The following is a 26,354-nucleotide window of genomic DNA, read 5'->3' as shown; positions in this document are numbered from 1 at the left end:
CTGGGGAGTGGGGAGCCAGTGTGTCGGGGGGCCGCGCCGGCTATTGCCACGGAGTGCGGACTGTAAGTGCGGGGCTGGAGCGAGAGTCCCAAGGAAGGAGTGTGCAAGGGGGCAGAGTGGGAATATCTGGGAGTGAGTGTTCAAGGGGGGCAGAATGTGAGTCCCAGGGAATGAGTGTGCAAGAGGCCAGGCTGGACCTGCCCACGCCCCACCCCCATCATGCCCCCTTCCCTGCCACCACATCCTTGATAAACAGAGGGCAGTTACCATCCAAAAGCTTTACCACCACTGGGGCAAGGTGCTAAGCAGTTCCCTGCACCCCTCCAGAACATCAGATCCACCTCTGCTGAAGCCACTGCAGGATTAAGGAACATCCAGTCCTGCTACCTTAACTCAGGGGCGGCGTTAGATGCTTGCAATTCATGCAATCGTAGGGGGGCCTGAGGCAGCGAGAGCTCTCTCCCCCCCCCCCCCCCCCCCCGAGACCAAGATGCTGCCCGCTGGGCATCAGTTGCTCCGGGCTGCTCAGTGCCATACAGGGCTCAAAATGTCACCCTTCGCACAGTGTGACTTCACATGCACTGTCTGTGCAAGGTCAGGGGTAGCCCCCCCCCAATTCAGCTTTGGAGGAGCCCCATGGGACAAACACCACCCCTGCCCTCTGTGAATGATAGCCTAACCCATCCCCCCCCCCGGGCATACTCTGCCCTTCAGCTGAGATGGGGCATTGCCTGGATAGGCCACATGGAGAGAGCGGGAGAAACTGACAGACTATGTCTTTGCTAAGGGAAGAATCGTATTTAGGGTGGGTTTAATGAGCACCAACTGGCAACCCCAACTATCCCCGGCCAATGCATTGGCCACCCCAGAGCTGCCAGGTGGTCCCACTCCTTGACCTAAGGATTCCCTCTGGACCATCACCTGCTCTGACCCCTGGCATCTCTACTTCAGAACCCCCCCAGCAAGAAGAGACTATTGTGCTCCTTTCCTTGCACAGCCCCCAGAGCTCAGCCCAGAAATGAGTGATGGGGTACACGAGCCCATGGCTCTCTCGCGTATCTAGCTGCCCCTAGCACACTGCAGGGCAGCTGTGGTGCATGCAGACCAATGAGAAAATACAGTTCTGTGAGACAGCACACCACACAGAGTGGCACATCTCCTCAGACAGTCCTCCTGGCTGCACCACACTGACTGTTTATGACCCCACTACCTCCTGCCACAGCACTGAGGGGCAGAGTTAAGGTTGTGGGGCAGAGCTGGGGTTTACCTTACCTCTGAATTTCCTGCTGTTAGAGGAATAAATGTAGGTGCAGTGTGTTACCTGAAATTGGTGGGTCATTAGTCCTCCCTAAGTTTAGTAGCTGACCCAGAGTTTAGCAGAAAGCAGCACATTTATTATACTGATAGCTAAGCTCAAAAAGGGGAGGGGGTGTCACAGTCACACTTGCACAGTCACACTCCCAGGACAGGAACAGCACTGGAGATGTCAGGATCCTTTAAGTTAAGTGTCCCACAGCACAGCGATGGATGGTGTGATGAAGGTATGTCTTCCCGGGGCACAATGGAATGCAATGCAGCGAATCACTTGGCAGGCGGTCTGGGCAAAGGGCCTTCACAGGAGGCACAAGCTTGTGAGTGCACTCCTGAGTACATGGCCCCTTCCCCCTTTAAGGGGCTGCTCTTCATGGCCTGCGACTAGAGATGACTTGGCTGCATTTGGTTGGTCACACTCCACCTTAGCCAGTGTCCATGCAGTATCCATGCATTGGGTATGTGAGCGCTGCCTAATGAGTCCCAGACATCTTGTCTTCTGATCTTCCAGCTGTTCAACCAGCCCATTCATCCCACAAGCATTCGAGGAGGCAGGGGTGGGGGAAAGCCACTTCACAGATATTCAAAGAGGCAGAGGAGACAAGGCGGGGGGGGGGGGGGGGGGGGTGAGAAAGTGTAACAGACCTTTTGAGCATACAGGTTATACAAAGCATACAGATCACTGCTGCTCCTACAACACAGTGGATGTTCTGCAAGGATAAGAGATGCTCCCTCCATTTCTGCTCTTATCCATCCATCCACAGGGAGACGGGGAGGAGAGCACACTCATAAAATGTGCAGCTGATACCAGGCTAGGAGGGGCTGCAAGCACTTTGGAGGGCAGGATTAGAAATCAAAACGACCTGGACAAATTGGAGAATTGGTCTGAAATCAACAAGATGAAACTCAAAAAAGATATCAAAAAGGATAAGTGACATACTTTGCACTTAGGAAGGAAAAAAAAAAATCAGATGCACAACTACAAAATGGGGAATAACTGGCTAGTCAGTGGTGCTACTGAAAAGGATCTGGGGGTTACAATGGATCACAGCTCGAATAGGACTCAAGAGTGTGATGCCATGCAAAAAAGGCTAATATTCTGGGGCTTATTAAAAGGAATGTTGTATAGGGTTACCATATTCTGTGCCTCCAAATGGAGGACACTCCACGGCCCCCGGCCCCGCCCCCAGCCCCGCCCCCAGCCCACACCCCCGCCCCAACCCCACCCCCTCCCCAAAGTCTCCGCCCCCTCCCCTGCTTCCCGCGAACATTTAATTCGCGGGAAGCCTGAAGCAGGTAAGGGGGATGTGGGGGGGAGGAGGCGCGGCCCAGGCTGGCCCCCCGGCGGCTCCAGCCTGGGTCGGCTCGGGCCCTGGGGTGCCGGCCCCGGCCCCCGGCCGACCACCCCCGGCCCGCCCAGCACTGCCGGCCCCCGCCGGCCCGGCGCACCCCCCAGCTCCCCGCCGGCCCGGCGCACCCCCCAGCTCCCTGCCGGCTGACCGGCTCCCCGCCGGCCCGGCTGACCGGCTCCCCGCCCGGCACCGCGCCCCCGGCTCTCCCTCCGGCCCCGCGCCCGGCCCGGCACTGTGACCCTGGTTCCCGGCCCGGCACCATGCCCCCGGCCCCGCACCGCCGGCCCGGCTGAGCACCACCGAGCCCTCCCGATTTTCCCGGACATGCCCGGCTTTTGGGGATTTCCCCCCGGACGGGGATTTGAGCCCCCAAAAGCCGGACATGTCTGGGAAAATCCGGACGTATGGTAACCCTAATGTTGTATGTAGGACACAGGAGGTAACTGTCCCCTCTACTCTGCTGTAGGACACGCCTGAGGCCTCTGCTGGAGTGCTGTATCCAGTTCTGGGTGCCATGCTTTGGAAAAGATGTGGACAAATTGGAGAGATGCCAGGGAGAGCAACAAAAATGATAAAAGGTTTAGAAAACCTGATCTATCAGGAAAGATTAAAAAAACTGGACATGTTTAGTGTTGAGGAAAGAAGGGGGGGGGAGAAGAGGGGGAGACACCTGACAACAGTTTTCAAATCTGTTAAGGGCTGTTATAAAGAGGATGGGGATCAATTGTTCTCCATGTCTACTGAAGGTAGGACAAGAACTAATGGGCTTAATCTGTAGCAGGGGAGATTTGTTAGATATTAGGGAAAAAAAACCCACCACTTTCCAACTATAAAGGTAGTTCAACTCTGGAACAGATCACCAAAGAAGGCTGTGGAATCTCCATCACTGGAGGTTTTCAAGAACTAGTGTGACAAACCCCCTGTCAGGGATGGTCTAGATTTACTTGGTCCCGCCCAACACGGGGCTGGACTTGATGAATTCTCAAGGTCCTTTCCAGCCCTACATTTCTGATTCAATGATCTCTTAAGCAGTTTGCTCCATCTGCCCGTCTGTTTCTGCTTCCATCCACCCCTTAAGCAGGTCCATGATTCCATCCCGCCTGTCCCCACTCTTTCTGCTTCCATGCATCCATCCCTGTACACACTCATCTGTTCAGCAGGGTGCCCATCACCCTGGTATTAGGCAGGAGAGAGAAGTACCCTGTTTCCCCGAAAATAAGACAGTGTCTTATATTAATTTTTGCTCCCAAAGATGCGCTAGGTCTTATTTTCAGGGGATGTCTTATTTTTCAGAAATGAAAAATGCCTTATTATCGGTGGATGCCTTATTATCGGGGAGGTCTTATTATCGGGGAGGTGCCTTATATTACAACGAGAGGCAAAACTGTAAGTAGGCCTTATTTTCGGAGGATGTCTTATTTTCGGGGAAACAGGGTAGTTTAGAAAATTGGCAGGTGATATGCTTTGCTCAGGTTTCTGCCTTTAAGTGGCCCTCAAGCTCTGACCAGCAGGTGGGTTAGCTGAGTGACTGACATTATTGACCTGAACTGCCAAAGGACACATCATTACAGTGGCATAGTCATGCTAGGATCCACAGAACCAAGTCAATTAAGCTTTGGATCACAACCCCATGCTATCCAAATTTTGAATTTTGGGAATGAGAGTTTTGTTGGGTTAAAGATCAGTGACCATTAGCCAAAAAAGCATCAGCAGAAGCAATGAAATTGCAAGCCCTGAGAGACAGCCTGCAATTTGAACATAATCAAAAACTGGCAGAAATTCAAATGAGAGAAGCAAGCCTTGGCCCAGTTGGAAAAAGAAGCTTACAGGGGGTGTATGGAACTGATGGCTGCTGAGGAGAGGGTTCGCCAGATGCAACAAGAAACTGCCAGACTTAAGCTCCAAGTCAAAAAAAAAAAGCAATGGAAGAACAGCAGAAACTGTATCCTCTTGAAAGTCATGTTTATAACAATGTTGGGATGTTGTATTACTCTGAGCAGTTTTCTGTATTTAACCCATTATGCTATGACCAGGAGGAGGGGGACTCTAACCTGGTGGGAAATAGCTGTTTGTCTGTCCAAAAAGGCTATTTGTCTGTGAATGAAGTTTCTGAATGTCTGTCTGATGTCTCAGAAGTAAGTCTGGACTTAGATCAAGGACAGAAAGAACTCATTGGTCAGGAAAATGTTTCTCTGGAGCAGATTAAAGTGGATGGTCAGGTTAAAGCCCTAATTGAGGAAGGAAAGGGTAGATTTTTGATGGGTGATGGATTGTTGGCTAGTACAGCTTGTAAAAGTGAACCTGAAAAGAGTAACTGTGATTTGCTGGAAGGAGCTCAGTGTAGTGAGAAGAGCAGGAGTTTATCTGTTGGGAGTGGCAATGTGCCTGGTAAGGAAGCTGCCCCACTGTGACATTGTGTGTGATGTTGCACCCCATAAGGCTTCATGGAAATATGCTTATGTACATTCATAACTGGAATATGTTTCATGATATATTCATCCTATTTGTATGCATGTGTCATTGTTGTATTCAAAGTTATGGATATTGGCTGTGTACTTGCTTGATTTCTAAGTAGCTCAAAGCAGTTGGTCAGCTTCTTGAGAAAGGAGTGTGCAAATTAAGTGCCCAATCAAGAAACACTTAAAGAACAATGAATCTTGGAAGGCTCCAATCCACATAAGAAGTCTACCTGAGGATGTTCAGGGTAGCATGTAAACAATGACTGCTGCCTGTAAAAACTGAGTCATGCATGGACATGTGACTCCAAAACTCCATCTTGGAGCTGGACTTGGCATAGGAGAGAGGAGGGGCTCTCCACCCACAAGAGAAAGTCTATTTAAGCCCATGGGAGACCCCTCCATTTTGTCTTCAGCTGGCTAAAGAGATAGCCTCTCCACCCCCAAGGATACCTGAAAGAAACTGGAACAAAGGACAATAACTACAGGGGGTGAGAGTGATTGCTGGACCCAGACTAGAAGGAGACTAGCCTGTAAAAGGAAGCTTACTGGAATTCCTCTGAGGGTGAGGTTTTTATCTGTATTCAGTTTTCTTACTGTATTAGACAGACTTGCGTGTTCTATTTTATTTTGCTTGGTAATTCACTTTGTTCTGTCTATCACTACTTGGAACCACTTAAATCCTAACTTTTTGTATGTAATAAAAATCACTTTTTACATATTAACTCAGTAAGTATTAATACCTGGGGGGGGGGGGCAAACAGCTGTGCATCTCTCTCTCTATCCGTGTTATAGAAGGCAAACAATTTAGGAGTTTACCCTTGTAGTGAGGCAGTGTGGTTCCCTGCCGCCCCGGAGAGGGACGAGTCCTTCTGTACACCTGAGTGGGTGGAGCTAGGGAGCTTTGAGCCTGCCCCTCAGAGGGTCAGGCAGTGCCCCGGAAGTATAAAGGCTCGACCTCAGAACTCACTTGAGAAACAGCTGCCGGGGAGGCCAGACACCTCTGGCCTTGCCTGCAACTGGGAAGCTCCCTGTGGCCCACGGTGCACCCAAGGACTGGCCTGACCTGCCCTGCGCCCACTACCCGGAGGAGTTGCTGGGCCTGCCCCACGCCAGCTACCCCGAGGAACTCAGTGCTGGACCCCCCGCAAGAGGACACCACCGTGACCTAAGTACCACAAGAGGGGGAGTCTGGAAGTAGCCCGGCGGCAGCCAACCCTAGTCTGGCTGCAGCACTGTCACAGCCCATGTCAGTGTGTTGCGGCCAGGATCCCCACTGACACAGCAGAGGGTCATCTGCCACTGCTAGGGCCCTGGGCTGGGATGCAGTGGAGTGGGAGGGCCTGCGTCCCCCCCCTGCCACCCAACTCATGGGTGGCAGTCTCCCCCTCTCCCAGGTCCTTTGGAGGCCTGGGCTCACTGCTACTGTTTGTACTACTACTGCTCCACCCCTGCCTGAGGGCCTGAGCACCTGCCTTATTGTTGCCTGCCCTGACCTAGGGCCCAGGTTTACTGTGCTTATTTTTGCTTCCATAAGGGCCGCCGAGGGAGACTCCTGCAGCCGGACTAATTCCCCCAAGACATTAACAGTACGTAGTGAGGCAGTGTGGTTCCCCGCCACCCCGGAGAGGGATGAACCCCCGGCTAACCTCTCTACAACCCTGTATAAACTTTATACAGGGTAAAACTGATTTATTTGGTGTTCGGACCTTGTTGGGAGTTGGGCATCTGAGTGTTAAGAACACTTCTTAAGCGGCTTTCAGTTTAAGCCTACAGCTGTTAGGGTACATGGTTCAGACCTGGGTCTGGGTTTGCAGCAGGCTAGCAGGTCTGGCACAAACCAGGCAGGACATTGAAGTCCCAAGCTGGGAGGGTGTAGAACTGATGAATGAAATGGTTTTTAATTGTTCATTTTATTAATGTAACTTCATAAGTAAAGTTTTATGAATGAAACAATATTCATTCATAAAACCAGTTACCCCAATAACTGGCTAATTAACAATTAAGATGCTTGTTAAGAGCCATAGCTGTTCAGTCAGCTGCCTTTGTAAGTTTCACTATCAATCCAATTCCTGCTTAAATCACTGAGACTTGCACTGTTTCAGTGTTGTAACTTCTGTTCACCATTTATTACACTTGCCTACAGTGTAACTTCTGTTCACTGTTTGCCATATTGTAATTCAAACCCCATTTTAAAACGCTTACTCCATTTTGTAAGGGCTTGCTGCAACCTTCATTTTTGCAAACCCTGCTGTAATCTTATTAGTTTAGTTTAGATGTGTGAATGAGGTATATATGGATGATGGAATCAACCTCCAGCCCCAGCCTGTCCTGATTAAATAGAGTTCAAACACCAAGGGCTGAAGATGCAGACAAGAGCCCTAACAAAGTAAGAAGAATCCACCCTAAAAAGAAAAGGTACAATAAAAGGAAGATCAAAGCCCGGTCCAAGGCTGAAAGTCATGTCTGCAATTGACGGGTGATCAATCACCAAACCTGAAGGCAGCATGACACAGCAAGACCTGTAGACTCTTGATTCAAACTAAAGCCTACAAAAAGGATGGGTGAGATGGAAAACTTTAGAGGAGGATAACATTCTGCTGCCAACATGGAAGGGCATCAGTGCATGCCCAACAGAGACCCAGCTAGTCCTTGTGCCCGGCTTTCCTGGCCAGTTAGCCGCCACAAGCTACAAACCCAAGCTGCAAACTCAAGCAGGACTGGTAACTATGCAGCAGCTGCAGAACATCTGATGGGTGTGTGTGTGTAAATGTGTGTATAGGTATTAGGTATAATGTGTGTGTATAAGGATTAAGATATTACTTATTGGTCATCAATCAGATTATCATAATAAATGTGGCATCTTTATCTTGTTCCCTTTAATAAGATCCTGCTAGTCTTTAATTGGTATAACAAGGGCAGGGAAAGCAGGGTCAGAAGTAGTCTTGGCACATCAGGTGGCAGTTCCCAAGGGGATTTCTGTGATCTAACCCATCATACCCACTCTCCTAGTACTAGTATTAGTCTGTAACTAGCCCTGGGTGCTGGGACAAGGGAGAGGAAGGCAAGGAAAGTTTGGATGGGCTTAGGCAGCCTTGTGAGCTGATGGCTTTGCCTGATCAGCAGTTTGGGAAGGCAAGGATAGTGGAAAATGAGTGTCCCCAGTGATGAGCTGCCAAAATCTTAACAACTGGATCCCTACCAGGTCTTCAGCGGCAGGTCCTTCAGTGCCGCCAAAGACTCAGAGCAAGTGAAGGACCTGCCGCCGAAGACTCGGAGCGCTGCCTGGTGAGTACAAGCCTCATGTGGTTTTTTTTACGTGTGTGGTTTTTTTTTAGTCATCCTTGCCGGGGCCCGGTCATAACTGTTTGAATTGGGCCCCGCACTTCCTTAAGCCGGCCCCAAACATGGGGGTTGCAAAATTGTATTGGGAGCTGGGTAGGGAAGGCTGGGCCTCCCAAAACAGCCTGTTACCCCCCCCCCCAATCTGACCCCCACCCATGTCCTGCCCCTGATTGCCCCCCCCTCAGAACCCACCACCCCCTCCTGAGACCCCCCCCATCCTAACTGCCCCCCTAGGACCCCACCCCCTACCCAACTCACCCCATTCCCTGTCCCCTGACTGCCCCAACCCTATCTACCACCACCCCGATAGACCCCCTAATACCAGTCAGCTCTGTGTTCTTGGGGAACCAGAGTGCAGGATCCAGCCTGACTCATGAAAGACACCTCCCTCCCCACACCCAGCCTCTGCTTAAACCAAAACCCATCAGAGAAAAAAAAACTTGCAGAGAGCAGTGAAGGGGGCGTGGGGAGACACACCTAGACCCCTCCTAAAAAGGGTGATAAGATTAAGACATCTCAATTTACATACAGAATGGAGAACAGAGAACTGCACTGACCTCTGGGACCAGAAAAAGCAGGAAAGCACTGCATCATGGGAATCTCTGCTCCAGATGCTAATGAACCTATGCCTGCACACACCCAGCTCAGCAGTTACCAGACCAATTCTAAGGGGATAGGGACATGTTGAATCTAGGACACATAAGGGTAACAGCTTGAAAGTGCTGCTTGACCCAGTCCATGGAGCCCAGGGGCATATAAGGAGAGGCAGCTTGAAAATGCTGCTTCATCCAGCCCAGTGAGTCCAGAGACATATAAAGGGGTCAGCTTGACAGTGCTGATTGACCCAGTCCACTCAGACTTCCTCTGTTAAGATGTGTGGGTGTGTTCATCCGGTTCTGGGGCTGGAGTAACCCAGCCCTGGGGAACCTAGGTCCTGCAGGATGGCTCCATTGGGAGGGGACTTGCAGAAGGAAGGAGCAGAGCTCCATATGAAAACACAAATGACACAAGCAGTACATTGATAGGATTACAGAATCCCCTTCCCCAGAAGAGTAACCTGAATAAATGAGCATACCCCAAAGTAATGGGCAAATCTGGTAACACCCCAGAACTCCCACGCCTACCCAACCACCCCTGCCCCCTGACCTCACCCCAGAGCCTCCACCCACTCCCTGCCCCTTATCCAACCCCTCCTCCCAGCCCCGGCCCGGCCCCCTTACCATGCTGCTCAGGGCAGCGTGTATGGATGCCGTGCGGCCCGCTGGAGCTCGCAGCCCCACCTCCTTACCATGCCGCTCAAAGCAGCAGGAGCTGCCGAGCTGCCCAGGAGTGGTCCAGAGCGCTGGCGGCGCGGCACGCTGAGGCTCTGCAAAAAGGGGGGAGGGGCCAGTGGAGCCTCCCCAGCCGGGAGCTCAAGCGGGCTCAGCCAGACAGCCCACCCCTTTAACAACCGGTTCTAAACCGGCTTCTAAATTTAACAACCAGTTTGGACTAACTGGCAAGAGATGGGTTTCCCACATGGGCCAGGAGGAAGTGAAGCTTTGTAGGCAACCTGCCAGCAGATAAGTCACTGAGCAGGTGCCCAGAATACATTCCATACAGGAGAGTCCTAGGTTTTACCTGCCCAGAACATAAAGTTCCAGTGCAACACTGGAACACCAGGATCTGGACCTGGCTCTGCCCACCCAGCAGCTCTTCCAGGAGGCTGGAACCCAGAGCAGGAAGTCCCCACACAGTTGGAGGATAAACCACAGCAAGAGGCTCAGTTCACACCCAGCATCCCTCATTCCCCCCACTTTACCTGAAGCAGTTTAAGCCCAAGCACCAGTGACTAAGAGGAGCAAAGTCCAGCAACCCCCAGGAGCTCCATCTTCCACTCCCCCTTCAGGAAACAGCCACATGAGGAAAAGCTGCCCCCACTGGCTGGTTTTATACAGGGGGCAGCAGCACTCAGGTGTCTGCGATTCCTCCATTACCAGCATGGGCCACAGCTCTAGTCCCATCCTCTGCAGCTTTGACAAGGGGCAGGTGAGAGTGGCCAACCAAAGCCAGGCAGGCTCTAGCTAATAGCTGTCTGCTACTCTGAGCCTTTGTCGTTGTAGGTTCAGCTCCCAGCGGTTGTAACTCTGCCCCTTTCCTAGTGAGGGTAAATTAAAACCCACCTACCCATTTCTACAGCAAGCAGCTCAGTTTGCTCCTAGCAACCCTCATCCCCCCCCCCCCCACTTTACCTGAAGCATTTTGAGCCCAAGCACCTGTGACTCAGATAAGCTTCTACCCCCCCAACTCAGGAAACAGCCACATAACAAGAAGCTACCCCCAAGAAGGCTCAGGGGGGGGCAGGAAGGGGTGGAGTGGGGGCAGGGCCTGTGGCAGAGCCAGGGTTTGAGCAGTGAGCACCCCCCAGCACATTGGAAAGTTGGCGCCTGTAGCTCCAGCCCCGGAGTCGATGCCTAGACAAGGAGCCACAAATTAACTTCTGAAGAGCCGTATGTGGCTCCGGAGCCACAGGTTGGCCACCCCTGCTCTACAGATTTGACAGGGCTTTGTCAGGCCAGAAGGGATCTAGCTAGCAGGCCTGTAATACCCAGAGCCCTTGTTGTTGTAGGTTCATCTCCCAGGGGTGGTGACATGCCCCTTTCCCAGTGAAGGTAAATTAAAAGCCACCCACCCACTTTCATAAGAGACTTTATGTCTGTTCACAACCCCTTTGTGATAAGAGAAGGTGTGGGGGGGTGGTGTTTGTTGCAAAATTTCCACCCATTGTTTCCCTGTATCCCTTCCAGCACTTGGGGATGAAACCCTCATACACGGCAAGACTGCAACACCCCCTCTCCTAAGCAGGGATCTCCTAGTGCTATGCATAGATGATGAACTAACTCTACCCCCAACATTTGGTGAGTGAGGAAGGGATGATCACCCCCATTGTACTAATGGGAAACTGAGACACAGAACAGTCGAGGGCTAAGTTTTCAAGCACCCACTAGATTTGGGTGTCTAATGTGAGATTCCTGGGGCCTGCTATTCAGAGGTGCTGGACAGCTCCGGCTTCAGTTGAAATCACTGGAGTCCTGGACCACAGAACCGCCCACCCTGTTCCAATACTGAGCCCCCAGCTAGCTCTGGCGATTCCCATTACACCCCTGCTATCCCTGTGTAGCGCTTTCCCCCCAGCTCTGCCAATTCCCCTCACTCCTGCCTACAGCCAGGACCACCTGCACACAATGCAGGGGGAGGGATAGCTCAGTGGTTTGAGCATTGGCCTGCTAAACTCCCAGGGTTGTGAGTTCAATCCATGAGGGGGCCATTTAGGGAACTGGGGTAAAAATGTGTCTGGGGATTGGTCCTGCTTTGAGCAGGGAGTTGGACTAGATGATCTCCTGAGGTCCTTTCTAACCCTAATAGTCTATGAAATCTATGAAATCTATGACCTGGGAAATCAGGAAGGGATAAAGCCAAGAAGCCCAAATTCCCTCTCCCTTACACTGGTGCACAACTTCACTGGGGTGGCCCATGGTGTCAGTGTGTTCGTGTGGAGGTGTTAGCCAGCTGTGGTCTCACAGCCCTACGGCCCCCAGTGAGATATGACCCAGGGCCCTGTGATACCAAGTCAACTGGGGAAGTGGGAGTATGGATTGTGACAGGGAGAATTCCATCTAGGTCTCTGGTGCCAGTTGGCTCCTTGCAGCACCCAGAGTCCATGGGGAGGGAGTAGTGGTCTGACCGCTCCGGATATCTCTGTCTGCTGCACTCTGGGGCACAGACCTGCCTATACTGCTGGGCATTGCTTAATGTCTCCCGTATGCTATGGGGAAGCAGCAAGGTGAGGCAAGCCAGGGGAGGAGGGCAGGGCACTCTCAGCTGATAAATACCAGGTTCTAGTCCAGGTCCCAGCACAGCCAGGGAGTAACTGGAGACAGAGGTATGATGAGGATTTTGGTGTTCACGCTAGCAGGGCTACTGCTCCTGTACCTCGCCCCTGGGGGGCTGTGCTGTGATGAGTCAAATGGCCCTTGCCATGTACCCCTCCCCTCTGTAGTGTGACTTCTGGGGTGGCAGGGGGAAGGGAGAGAATCCAGAGAGTGATGGGCTTCTGCAGGATGTCAATAATCCTTCCTCTGCAGAGCTCTTCATATGCATGGGGAAACTGGGTGATCCAGCTGGGGTGTGAATCCTGGAGTCTAGACTCCTCCTTCCAGAGCATGTCCCCTGCATGCTCCATGGGGTAGAGTGCCCCTCTCCCCATGCCCCAGCTCAGTAGCATGGGAGAGACCCAGCAATGCCAGCATCACTTTAGGGGCGGGCAGGGGGATGGAATTCAGAGTCAGACTAGCTTAGCTCATAGTGATTTAAAGAGACACCCCCCCTCTCCCCAGGAAACAGGGTTGAGTCTAGAGGTGCATCTACACTGCCTGCTTTTGGGGGCATGTAGAGTACGTACATGAGTAGTCCCCACTAGCATAGGTCTAAATAGCAGTGTAGCTGATGAGGCATGGCTCAGTAGGGAGGCCACTTGTCTGGTATTAAACTGGACAGTCCTCTTTTTCAGAGGTTTTTCCTCATCTGTACGGGGACAAAACCAAACATAGCTCTGTCCATATCTGATAGGAAACACCACTCTACCCCTCCAGTTCTTAAAAAGGGCCCCCCACCACCACCGCCATAGAGCAGGACCTTGCATACACTGTCAGGCTGACGGGGCAGGCCCCTGCCATTCCCCAAAGTACCGGAATGTCCAATATTCCAGGAACGGGTGAGTGGCCAGCTTGTGGCTTAGGTGAGTACAGTAAAGACACAACCGAAGGAGCGTGGGTACGTACCCACATACACACCCTACCTAGCTCTTTACTTGCCCTAGCCATGTATCCCCATTTACGCTGGTATGTTTAACAGTGAAGTGTCCCATTGCACCAACACTGCTAGAGCCTTTCTCTGCCACAGGAATAGACTCCTGCAGCAGGGAAAGGCTCCGCCAGCTCCCCCTTAACACAGCCTTTCCCCCACTTTCCCTGCAGTGAAAGGCTCCACCAGTGGGGAGCTGCTGGAGCCTTCCCCTCACACATGTAGCTACACACCACAGCATAGGCACAGCCTGCGCTTTTCACTGTGGCACCAGCTATACCTGCTCTCCTGCTGCTGACACTGGCAAGCAGTGTGGATGGTGCCCAAACACAGTGACTCCCTGGAAGCTGGGCCATCCACTTCTACCGGTGACTCAGGAGGAATTTCCCTTCCTGACCCACCGTCTGAACCATAATAGCCTCATTGTCCCTACTATCCAGGCCATGGAGGCCTCTCACCTCCCCTGTCTCCTGCCTCTTGCACCCGGCCTTGGAAATTTCACACACACCATTGGGGGAGGAGGGAGGCAGGGATCAAGGATGCAGCTATCTCTGGGCTAATACATAGTGACCTGCAGCATGAGACTGTGCCAGCATTGGGCATTGGAAATGCTGGCTAGCTCAGGTGCCAGAGTCACGCCCCATCTACCTGGGGGGCTGCAGAGACCATGCCCTCCCTTCACCAGGTGGAAACAGCCTGTGCAGAGCATCTCTGCATAGCTGAAATGCCAGTGAGGGATACGGGGTAGGAGGTGTCAGGCCAAGGGGGTCGTGTCTCAGAGCCCAAGCTCCAGCCCATGCCTAAATGTCTACACTGCTATTTTTAACTCCACAGTGCAAGTCCAGATCAGTTGACCCAGGCTCTGAGACTTGATGTCACAGGGTTTTTAGTTTGCTGTTTTTTTTTCTTGTGTAGATGTACCCTGTGTCTTTCTGTGTCTCGGTCCCGTCTGTACAATGTGCTTAATAGAACTGCCCTGCCTCATTGGGGGGTTGTTAAGCAGGGCCAGCTCCAGGCACCAGCTTAACAAGCACGTGCTTGGGGCGGCCAAGGGAGAGGGGCGGCACCTGCGGCAATTCGGGGGCGGCAGGTCCCTCACTCCCTCTAGGAGCGAAGGACCTGCCGCTGAACTGCCGCCGCCGATCGCGGCTTTTTTTTTTTTTTATTTTTGCTTGGGGCGGCAGAAATGCTGGAGCCGGCCCTGTTGTTAGATGGTGATGGGGCCATCTAAAGTACCTAAGGTAGACAGAAGCACATGTAGCAACACTGGGGGGTGTGGGAGGAAATGGTTTTCCTGTTCCATGAGAATTTTCTACATTTCAAAAACATTTTCCTGTCCTGCATGAGGCCAAAAAGTCAAAAATCTAAAAAAATTTCATGAACTGAAAATCCAGAAAAACAAACCAAACCAAAGCAAAACCAACAATTTGGGTCAATCAAAATGTATTTCTATAACTTCGAAATGTTTCAACTTCATACTTTTCTCCCTTTTTTCTGTGTAAATTTACTAAAATTTCTGAATGAAAAGTCGCTTCGATTGAAAAACCAAAGCTTTCCAATATGGACATTTTTTTAACCAAACATTTTTCAAGGGGAGTGTTTCTTCCAACCCAGCACTGCTTCCTGAACAGTTCTGCACTGAATTGGCCTTTTTCAGTTAAAAATTTGTTCATTGAAAAATAGCACGCCAGCACTATATGGAGCCCTGTGTCTCCTTCTAGTGGCTGGATGACCTAGAGATTTATGGATCTCCTCTAGTGCTCAAGCTAATTAATGCTCCTTGGCTTTTAGCTCAAGCAATAGAGTCATAGATCCAGAGGCCCTGTCTTCAATCCCAGCTAACCTCCTGGCCACAGGGCCATCACCCAGATCCTCTCTGTCTTTGCTTCTCCCTTTGCAATCCTGTACCTCCACCCAATTCCTGGTAGGATCTGTGGATCTCCCCTTGACTCCAATGGTACAGGAGTCCCTGCAGTGGGAGACTCACCCCCCTCCAAGGTATAAGTGGCTGGTCTTCACCTTTTCTCCTACCCACACAGATAACCTCCCTCTCTCCACCCCCATAGCTGCTCCACACACCTATCTTCAACCCCACATTGGTGTCACCTACACTGCTGTGGATGGCGTGAAACAATCCTTTAATGACTCCATCTGTGTCACCATGCCCCGGGACTCCTTCTTCTTCAATGTGATGGATGTCGCCCAGAAGAGAGACCCCAAAAGATTCAGGTACCTAGCCGGCCTGGCAACCCGGCATCCATCGCTGGTGCCAGTGGCACTGGCAGAGAGCAGGCTAGATGGCAGCATGGCACTACTAGGGCAACAGAGATGGAAAAATTGGAGGGGGTCCCTAGATCACGGGGGGGAAATGCCCCTGCTACCCCACACTGCATGACTCCCTCAGCCAGCAGTTTGCTGGGGGCGAGTTAAAGTATCAGGGGATCAATTCTGGTTCCTCCGCCTCACTCAGTTGGACACTATCTCCTTGGGGTCGGGAGATCAGAACTCAGGCAGAGGCCAACTTGGCTGCCTCTCAATCCCCCTCCCCTCCACCCATATGGCATGGGGGTTCAGTCTCACAGTGTCCTGGGTTGCATGTCCCTGTGGAGTGGGGGTTGGGGAGGCTATGAGGCAGTGTTAACCAGGCCTCCTGTGGGACTCACTCTATCTCTCTGTAGCTTCATGTACACATTGAGTGTGTGGGGCGCGTACATCACCTCCGTGCAGGGGCTGGAGGCCCATCCCGAAGACAGCACCTACTGGCAGCTCCTGAACTATGGCATCCCATTGACACTAGGTGGGACAGCAGAGGAGAGTGGGGGTGGGGGGAAGTGTGAGGGGGGAGGGTTGTGTGGGGGAGGGGAACAGGGGGGTGAGAGGCACAAGAGAAAGGGGATGAGAATCAGGAGAAGACAGACCGACCGAGGGAGGGGCTGGTGTGTGTGCAGGTGGGTGGCTGGCGCTGAGGGGCCACTGACCCCATTTGCATCCTTTCCCTTCCCTCCTCGTGTTCCAGGTGCTGCGTGCTACGCCGTCTCCCATGGGGAGAGGCTGGAGGTCAGGTTCTCCAAGTACAAGCTCCAGGGCACTGGCCAGCCTGAGGACAAGGGGTGCTCATGAAGGTGAAACTTGTCCTGGCCTTTCTACTGTGAGGGATGCCAGGGTTCAGCAGCCCCACCCATTCCCCCAGGCATCTCCCTCTTGGTGGGATGGACCCTTGGGGACGACTGTGTGTTGTATTCACATCCGTGACTGTTTCCCAAACTCTCCCTGTCTCTGTCCCTCACTCCTGAAATAAACCCTTTGCAACAGCTGTCTGCACCGTGAGTTATTCCAGGCAAAGAGAAACTGGGAATGTGGGTAACGGGGCCTCTGGAGGGCATCCTCCATCTGGAAACACAGCACAGCAGCAGGGCTGCATCACAGCAGAGTCACACACCCTATACCTTACCTGTTACCTGTGCGGCGAATTGTGACAATGGAGGAAATGTGCCTGTGTCTGTTAGGGTTAATGACTTGCCCATGGAGGGAGCTACCTCAGTCTCCAAACAGTTGTCTGTGAACAGCCCTGTGTGCTGGGACAAGGGAAATGAGATCCCAAACTGTGTGTCTGTTAAAGGGGAAGGTTTCTCCAGCTCTTATTTGTCTGTGGAGCAGACAGAAGGTGCCTTTCAGTCTGTGATGGTGAAGGGTAGTGCAGTTGTCTCAAAGTTGGCTCTTGATTCAACTAAAGCCCAGGAAGGGAATGGTCCTAAGTTTGTGTCTGCTAGGCAGAATGGCACTGTAACTAGGTTGCATCCAGTTAGTATCCTAGCTAAATCCCAGAGACTAAATAATTCAGGTACTGTTGCTTTGCCTGTTGCTAGTGTGTTGCTGGGAAAGGGTGCACCAACTTTGTCTAATCAGATTAATATCCTAGCCAGGCTGTGACAGTGTACCCTATAAGGCTTTATGGGGAGGGGGTGCTTATAAATGTATGGATGACATAGCTGGAATATGTTTTGTGCTGCCTGTGCCATGTAACATATCTCCGTAAAGGTTCTGGTCTATTATATCTATTCATCCAATTTGTACATATATATCATTTTCTACTCGAGGTTAAGAATATGGGCTGTATGCTTGCTTGATTTCTAAGTAAGCTTTGTGAGGCATTTGGTCAGCTTCTTTAGGAAGGAATTCGCCAGGTTAAGTACCTGATCAGGAGACACTTAGGGAACAATGCATCTTGGAATGCTCCAATCCACATGAGAAGTCTTCCTGGAGACATGCAAGATGCCATGTGGACAATGGCATCGGCCTGCAAAGACTGAGTCATGCAGGGGCATGTGACTTGCCCAGGTGACTCCAAAACTCCATCCTGGAGCTGGACTTGGCATAGGAGGGAGGAGGGGGGTCTCCACCCACAAGAGAGAGTCTATTTAAACCTGTGGGAGACCCCTCCATTTTGTCTTCAGCTGGCTAAAGAAGGAGCCTCTCCACCCCCCCCCCCAGGATACTTGAAGGAGACTGAAACAAAGGACAGTAACTGCAGGGGGTGTGAGTGATTGCTGGACCCAGGCTAAAAGGAGATTAGCCTGTAAAAGGGAGCACTCTGGAACTGGTGAGGAAATTATCTGTATTCAGTTTGATTAGGCATAGATTCGCGCATTTTATTTTATTTTGCTTGGTGACTTACTTTGTTCTGTCTGTTACTACTTTGAACCACTTAAATCCTAACGTCTGTATTTAATAAAATCACTTTTTATTTAGTAATTCACTCAGAGTATGTATTAATACCTGGGGGAGCAAACAACTGTGCATCTCTCTCTATCAGTGTTATAGAGGGCGAACAATTTATGAGTTTGCCCTGCTTTATGCAGGGTAAAACGGATTTATCTGGGTTTAGACCCCATTGGGAGTTGGGCATCTGAGTGCTAAAGACAAGCACGCTACTGTGAGCTGTTTTCAGGTAAACTTGCAGCTTTGGAACAAGTGATTCAGACCCTGGATCTGTGTCTGGAGCCAAACAGGAGTGTCTGGCTCAGCAAGACAGGGAGCTGGAGTCCTGAGCTGGCAGGGAAAACAGAAGCAGGGGTAGTCTTTGCACATTGGGTGGCAGCTCCCAAGGGGGTTTCTGTGATCCAACCCGTCACACAGGCCACAAGGATAGCATAAAGGTGATTTGATTGTGTTACCTACTGACAGTTTAGAAACTTGTATCAAGAAGGAAAAGATTCCTGAACTTGTGTGTGGCAAGGGGAAGGAGAATGCTTCTGACCTTTTGACTATGAAATCTAGCAGTTTGCCTAAAAGGGGATTGTGTAGGAAGCCTGATGAGCCAAAGGTGATTCTGCATGTAAGTAAAACTCAGGAGTTGGTAGTGGCACAGCAGAGCAAGGCTTCTGTGGAGCGACGTAAAGATGAACTGGTGCTTTGGGCTTGTCGACACTGCAACGTTGTCAACAAACCTTTTGTCTTTCACGGGTTCTTAAAAAAGCCCCCCTGCAAAAGACAAAAGTTTTGCCAATGAGCGCTCTCCTGCCGACAAAGCTGACAAAGCTAACATCGCTCGCGGGACTGGAAGTATTTTGTCGGCTACAGACAGAGAGTGTTCACACATGCTGACTTTTAGTGACAAGGCTGTGTCGACACAGCCTTGTCGCTAAAAGCTAAGTAGTGTAGACAAGCCCTTAGAAAGATTCCTGAAGAAAAAAATTTTCAGGGTAGTCTTTGCAAGCGTTTGCTGCAACTGAAGGGTGTGGAAATGATTTGACCAAGGAAGTTTCAGTTGTGAATGGATCCACTGACTTTCCTTTTGAAAGATCCAGTGTGGATAGCTTTGAGAAGGTCTCAGGTGGAGTAAAAGCTGTTAAGAAAGCTGAACAGCCCTTTAACCAAGTGGCTGTGCTTGACCAGTTTGTTGGGAAGACAAAGTTGTTGAGAGAGGAATGTCTCCATGCTGATTCTGTGAGTAAACAATCTGTCTCAGGTTCAGAGGGAAGACTGGGAAGCTGAGTCTGCAGAGCAGGACAGCTGTGTAGTTAATCTCTTGAGAGTGCAGGGGATGGCAGGTACACTCTCATCTCTAGACACTTTGGGTATGACTTGTAGTCTCTCAGTGGACATAACATCTGACTCCATGTGGAAGCAGAGGTTGGTAAGAAAAGGACAAGAATCTTGCATCTAACATGCTAGTAAAAATGGATGGTATCTCTTTAAGACAGAGTCCAGTCTTGGAATCCGTAACAGTTAAGGATCTGAAAACTGGTAAACCAGCTCTTGTCTGTTTGGATACAAATTACCTGGCTGACAGGGAGAAGAAAGACTTGCTAATAGTTGTTAGCAAAGAGAGCACACCCAATCAGCCACTGAATTCTGTTAAGCAAGAGAAATCAGGGTTTGATCCTACAGGACAAGGAGGAAAGAGAGAATTAAATTTTGCAAAGGGAAGCCACAGGTTAACCCCAAAAGCCCCAAATCCCAATGGTATTGGGCCAAAGGTGTGGCATTATAAAAATTATTGTAGATGGACACTTGCAATGGATTTGTTGTTATTGCTAATGGTGATTTTTGTAACTAATGTGTTATTACCAAGAACTGTAAAAAATGTACAATGTGCCTAATCTTTTGGAAAATCCCTTGAATATATTAAAAGTGATACATAAGAACACACTTTATGTTAAAAGGCCTTGTAATGCTGATATTTCACAGTTAGTGCCTGTAAACAGTCTTGGAACTTTTCACATAAGAAAAGACATTCCAGACCTGATGTGCTATATCAAGAGGGAAACTGAGGCACCTACTATATTGCTTTCACAGCTAAATGCCAAGTTTCCTGTACTGTGGACAACATTAATGTCTACATTCTCTTGATATTAATTGGGTTCCAAACATTTGACAGAGCTTGTATGGATAAAGTAGCTATGTCCTTCAGCTCTTGGCAAGATCAGATGAGACATACAGGAACCATGCTGCAAGAGCAGATCCAATATACTGTTGTTCTAACCATGTTTTACCTTGAGTTTGTAAAGAGATTTAATCATTTTATTGAACGTGACTTTGATAAACCATTTCTGTTATACACTGGTACGACTTCTAACCCAATACTAGCTGTAGTAAGACAGAACCAAGGATGGGGAGCTCTTGGAATGCAGTCAGTGATGTTTGTATCATCCCTTCCTCAGGGCTGGTGCAAGGATATTTTGCGCCCTAGGCGAAACTTCCACCTTGCCCCCCCCCCCCCCCCCCCCAGACACACATCGGTTCATTGAGGGGCAAATCCCAACGAGCCTTTATAGACCACAGGGGCCAGGCATGCCCAGGGGCTGCTCCCCAGACCAGGTTCCTCCCTCCCCACCCCCGGAACTCCCCTGGAGGGTGCACGCGCCCCCACCCCCCGTGAGCCCTCCCCACCCCACCCCGGCGGCCCCGGCCCCGAGTCCACTCACTGGCTTTGCCAGGCTTGGACCACAGCGGAAGCTTAGCAGGGAGAAGTCACCTTCCGGAGACACCGGAAAGCCAGAGGGTCCCGCTTGCAGCGGCGGAGAGCCCCAGCCATGGAGGAGTCAGTGCGGCGCAGGGGGGCAGCAGCCATGCAAAGGCGGTGGCGGCGTCACTAGCGGGGAGAAGCCGCGCCCCCCGCCCCTCCTGTCCAGGCTGCGGCCTGGCGCCCCCCCTCCTGGGGGCTCCTGCAGCAGATGCATGCGGGCAGAGGCCCCCGTGCGCCCCCCGGCTCTCCCCTCACCGCGCTCGGGCTCTGCGGCTCCCGGGAGTGTGAGCTGACACTGCCCCTCCCGGAGCAGGCTCAGGGCTCCGTGCCCCGGCGGCGGCTCACATGCCCAGGAGCCGCAGAGCCCAAGTGCAGTGAGAGGGGAGATGGGGGGCGCACGGGGGCCTCTGCTCGCATGCATCTGCTGCAGCCTGCAAGAGCCCCCGGGGGGCGCCAGGCCACAGCCTGAGCAGGAGGGGCAGGGGGTGAGGCTGCTCCCTGCTAGCAGAACCGCAGCCTTTGCAGGGCTCCTGCCCCCCTGTGCCGCACCGGCTCCTCCATGGCTGGGGCTCGCCACCCCTGCAAGCCGACACTCTGGCTCTCCGGTACCTCCGGAAAGCGGCTCCTCCCTGCCGAGCCAGGGCACTGCTTTTTGGCGCCCCCAGCGCCGTCCTTAGGATTTATGGGGCCCTATGCAGTATTATTAAATTGGTGCCCCTATGCCCGACGGCAGCCTGAGTTTGCAAGACACCCAGCCCGCCTCACGGTGGCGGAGAGTCATAGTTCCCCGCAGAAACCCTAATGATTGCAGAGCCATTAGCCATTATTTTTGAAAACTCATGGCGATCGGGGGAGATCCCAGATGACTGGAAAAAGGCTAATGTAGTGCCCATCTTTAAAAAAGGGAAGAAGGAGGATCCGGGGAACTACAGGCCAGTCAGCCTCACCTCAGTCCCTGGAAAAATCATGGAGCAGGTCCTCAAGGAATCAATTATGAAACATTTAGAGGAGAGGAAAGTGATCAGGAACAGTCAGCATGGATTCACGAAGGGGAAGTCGTGCCTGACTAACCTAATTGCCTTCTATGATGAGATAACTGGCTCTGTGGATGAGGGGAAAGCAGTGGATGTGTTATTCCTTGACTTTAGCAAAGCTTTTGATACGGTCTCCCACAGTATTCTTGCCGCCAAGTTAAAGAAGTATGGGCTGGATGAATGGACTGTAAGGTGGATAGAAAGCTGGCTAGATCGTCGGGCTCAACGGGTAGTGATGAATGGCTCCATGTCTAGTTGGCAGCCGGTTTCAAGCGGAGTGCCCCAAGGGTCGGTCCTGGGGCCGGTTTTGTTTAATATCTTTATTAATGATCTGGAGGATGGTGTGGACTGCACTCTCAGCAAGTTTGCAGATGACACTAAACTAGGAGGCGTGGTAGATACACTAGAGGGTAGGGATCGGATACAGAGGGACCTAGACAAATTAGAGTATTGGGCCGAAAAAAACCTGATGAGATTCAACAAGGACAAGTGTAGAGTCCTGCACTTAGGACGGAAGAATCCCATGCACTGCTACAGACTAGGGACCGAAAGGCTAGGTAGCAGTTCTGCAGAAAAGGACCTAGGGGTCACAGTGGACGAGAAGCTGGATATGAGTCAACAGTGTGCTCTTGTTGCCAAGAAGGCTAATGGCATTTTGGGCTGTATAAGTAGGGGCATTGCCAGCAGATCGAGGAACGCGATCGTTCCCCTTTATTCGACATTGGTGAGGCCTCATCTGGAATACTGTGTCCAGTTTTGGGCCCCACACTACAAGAAGGATGTGGAAAAATTGGAAAGAGTCCAGCGGAGGGCAACAAAAATGATTAGGGGTCTGGAGCACATGACTTATGAGGAGAGGCTGAGGGAACTGGGATTGTTTAGTCTCCAGAAGAGAAGAACGAGAGGGAATTTGATAGCAGCCTTCAACTACCTGAAGGGGGGTTCCAAAGAGGATGGAGCTCGGCTGTTCTCAGTGGTGGCAGATGACAGAACAAGGAGCAATGGTCTCAAGTTGCAGTGGGGGAGGTCCAGGTTGGATATCAAGAAAAACTATTTCACTAGGAGGGTGGTGAAACACTGGAATGCGTTACCTAGGGAGGTGGTGGAGTCTCCTTCCTTGGAGGTTTTTAAGGCCCGGTTTGACAAAGCCCTGGCTGGGATGATTTAGCTGGGAATTGGTCCTGCTTTGAGCAGTGGGTTGGACTAGATGACCTTGTTGAGTCTGAACTTTTGATGAGCTTAAACTTAACCCAGACTTGATGTCTCTGTCTGAACTTTTAACCAAAGCTCTGACCTGCGAACTACTCATGACAGCCCCCCTCCCCTTAAGTAGCCATCTCCCCTTATCTCTTTTTGAATTTACATTTTAACCTGTTTTATCCTGTAGAATCTTGATTGATTATGCATGACCATTATGATCTGTTAATCACTTTGTTTACTTCTGTGTATAAATATTGATGCTCACCCCTAATAAACTTGCCACACTTACTCTGAAGCCTTTTAAGCTAAGGATAGTGTGAGCCCGTTGATCAACGAATTGGTGTCTGGTCTCTGACAGATTGTGAGCCCCATACCAACTCCGCACGAACTCGGGTGCTGGAGAGGTGAGTGAGGACTTGCTTTTTTACCTAATAATTTGGGGGCTCGTCCGGGATTTCCTTCTGGTGCGGTGCCTCTGTCCAGTGGTCAGACCACTCATATACGAATTGGCAGGCGCCACGGGAGATTTCTCCCAGCCAATTCAATATTGAGGAGTCGTGTACTGGACAGCAGGGTAAACCCCAGTTGGAGGGCTCCTGTCAGACACCATGGGTCAAGGGACTAGCGTGTCTCTTGAGAGTCCGTTGGGGATTGTAAATAAGTTATGGAACGAAGGGAAACTCCCAGTACAGACAGGAATGTCTAGGAGGAAGTTGTACACACTGTGTGTAAGGAATTGGACTGGGTATACCGTGGTATTGGCCGACCTGGAGATGAGGTGGCCTTCGTATGGCTCTTTCGAACAGGCTGCCTTAAGAGGAGTAAGGAGCCAGATCGAAAAAGACCATCCGGGACAGTTATGTTACTGGTTTTGTTGGGACACAGCAGCAGAGCTGTGGAAATCTTTAAAAATTATGGCAGTCAGGTATTCTCCCGAGAGTGAACCCCCTCCATGTTATTTCGATGAAGGGTGTAAACCACAGCGTGTTTTGACTCGTCAGTTGGTCCCCACTGCGCCTGCCCCTATTCCTCCGCAGGGGGACTCTCTCCAGGGCGCAGAGGGGAATCTGCAGGACTCCAGATTGGAATCTCTGCAGAGGGATAAGGGGGAAATGGAAGGGCACACCTCGGGAGGAGTGATTACTAGGCAAAAGATCAAGCAGATGCAGCAGGTTGCATACCCCTCCCCTGAGGATAGCCCAGAGGCTGCCTCCGCCAAACCTTTTGTGAGTGATAAAGGTGTAAGTAGAGAAATGCCTTTACAGGTGCATGACCAACTTTTTGTGGGCAATGATGGCCAGTTACAACATACTAATATTGTAGAATATAAAGGATGGCTAGAATGGGACTTGAAAGAGTGGGGACGGTTGTCAGGGTCCTTTGGGGAAAATCCCCGAAAGATCACAGAACTTTTAGAGAGATTGTTTTCAAGTCATAATCTTACTTATATGGATGTAGATCAGTTGTTAAGTAGAGTTTTGACCGGAGAGGAACGTAGTAGATTGTGGATGGCAGAAAGGACATGGGGGGATAGCGATGCGGTTAATACTACTTGGATGGATAGGCGGGATCAAGCCACTGGCTGGAATCCCCTAGACTGGAGTCAGCCAAGGCTGACTCAGCTGCGAACAGATCGAGAGCGATTGTTAGAGAGACTCAAAGAAATGGCTCGCCGCTCGCCTAATCAGGCTAAGTTCATGCAGATTCGGCAGGAATCTGATGAGCCACCCAGAAAGTTCTGGTCAAGGCTATTGGAGGGGGCCCGAATGTTCACTCAGATGGATCCTGAGAGAGAAGCAGACCACCCTACTCTTATTTCGTTTTTTGTGAATCAGTGCCCCCTGTAAGGGATTATTTCTTAAAGTTTCGCCCTGGTTGGGGAGGTGAGTCAGTCACTTCAGTGTTGGACGTAGCTGATTTTGCATGGGAGAAAGAAAGGGAAAGTAGTAAAAAGAAAGAGAAAAAGGAAGAATATAAGTTGATGGCTTTAGCTTTTCGCGGCGGTGTTCGAGGCAGAGGCCGTGGCTGTGGCAAGGGATTTCAGGGTGCTCGGGGAAGAGGGTCCTGGCAACCCCAGCCACCAGGAAATTGTTTTCAGTGTGGACAGCCCGGTCACTTTAAACGTGAATGCCCCTGGGGACGCCCAGAGGGTCCGGTCGCATCCGCAGATACTTACACCAGGGACGAATACACCCCTGCACCACCAGCTCAGCCCGTTCCCCAGGCCTGGATCAACTACGGGCAACAGCAGTAGCTGCAGCAAACTCAGCCTCCTCAATGACGGTACCCCGGGGGCAAAGGCAAACAATGTGATGGTCTTATTTCCTTAAAGTCTTTAGCCGGCTCCTTCCTCACTTTCTCCCCTCCCAGCAAAGAGCCTCGTCTAACCCTTTCAGTCCAAGGACTGCCTGTCTCCTTCCTCATTGATACTGGAGCTACTTTCTCTCTTTTAAATCATGCCCCCTCTCCCTGGCTATCCTCTGAGGTTAAAACTGCAACTGGGGTGGAGGGCAACCCACAGTCTCTGGGACTCACTTTGCCTCTAAATGTTATTTATGCTGATAAATGTTTTTCTCACCGTTTTCTTTTCCCCAGCTTGTCCGATCCCTTTGATGGGCCGGGATTTACTCTGTAAGCTTGAGGCTACTTTAACCTGCACTCCTGAAGGGGTAGGATTATTGATGACAGTGTTAGGAGATTCGGCCCCAACTCAGGGTAATTGGAAACCCCCCGCTCTCTCTCCCCTGACCTCACTGACTTGCCTTTAACCCTCTGGGAAATTTCTGACACTGATGTTGGCCTGCTCCTTTCGGCAGAGCCAGTAAGGATTCAAGTGAAGCCCTCCTTAACCCCCCCGTCAGTCCCTCAATACCCCCTGTCGCTGGAAGTCCGGGAGGGCATTCGCCCCATTATCGAGGGATTCATTGCACAAAAGCTAGTCCGCCCTCAGCGCACTCCCTGTAACACCCCTATACTGCCTGTCAAAAAGCCTCCTAAAAGGGACGGAGACCCTATTCGTTGGCGCTTTGTACAGGATCTACGGGTTGTTAATCAGTATGTGGTCCCTCTTCATGCAGTAGTTCCTGATCCAGCTACTATCATCAGCCAAATCCCCTGGGATGCTGAGTGGTTCACTGTTATTGACTTAAAATCAGCCTTTTTCAGCATTCCTGTGCACCCAGACTCTCAGTATCTCTTTGGTTTCACCTGGGAGGGACAAAGTTATGTCTGGCAACGACTTCCTCAAGGCTACAGAGACAGCCCCATGATTTTCAGCCAATGCCTCCGCCACGACTTGGAAGGCTTCACCAGTCCGCAGGGATCCACGTTAGTCCTATACGTAGAT

The 26,354-nt window shown here is 51.2% G+C and overlaps 1 protein-coding gene across 1 annotated transcript; it reads left to right on the top strand.

The window, feature by feature from the left end:
- Nucleotides 1-5: 5 nt before the first annotated feature.
- Nucleotides 6-16,469, top strand: LOC128837169 (transcobalamin-1-like). Its single transcript, XM_054028121.1, has 4 exons — nucleotides 6-62; nucleotides 15,373-15,535; nucleotides 15,985-16,103; nucleotides 16,323-16,469. The coding sequence occupies exons 2-4, from the start codon at nucleotides 15,468-15,470 to the stop codon at nucleotides 16,424-16,426; spliced, it is 291 nt and encodes a 96-aa protein (XP_053884096.1). The 5' UTR covers nucleotides 6-62; nucleotides 15,373-15,467; the 3' UTR covers nucleotides 16,427-16,469.
- The last annotated feature ends 9,885 nt before the right edge of the window (nucleotides 16,470-26,354 follow it).

Source organism: Malaclemys terrapin, chromosome 4 (genome assembly GCF_027887155.1).
Source record: "Malaclemys terrapin pileata isolate rMalTer1 chromosome 4, rMalTer1.hap1, whole genome shotgun sequence".
NCBI classification, from domain to species: Eukaryota; Metazoa; Chordata; order Testudines; family Emydidae; genus Malaclemys; species Malaclemys terrapin.
The sequence above is the reverse complement of the archived record's forward strand: the minus strand, read 5'-3'. Positions and strand labels throughout refer to the sequence as shown.

Excerpts from the sequence above, each read along its gene's own strand:
- LOC128837169 (XM_054028121.1), top strand. The coding sequence starts at position 15,468 with ATGCCCCGGGACTCCTTCTTCTTCAATGTGATGGATGTCGCCCAGAAG. Across the intron at positions 15,536-15,984 it reads AGAGACCCCAAAAGATTCAG|CTTCATGTACACATTGAGTG; the intron begins GTACCTAGCCGG and ends ATCTCTCTGTAG. Across the intron at positions 16,104-16,322 it reads TGGCATCCCATTGACACTAG|GTGCTGCGTGCTACGCCGTC; the intron begins GTGGGACAGCAG and ends CTCGTGTTCCAG.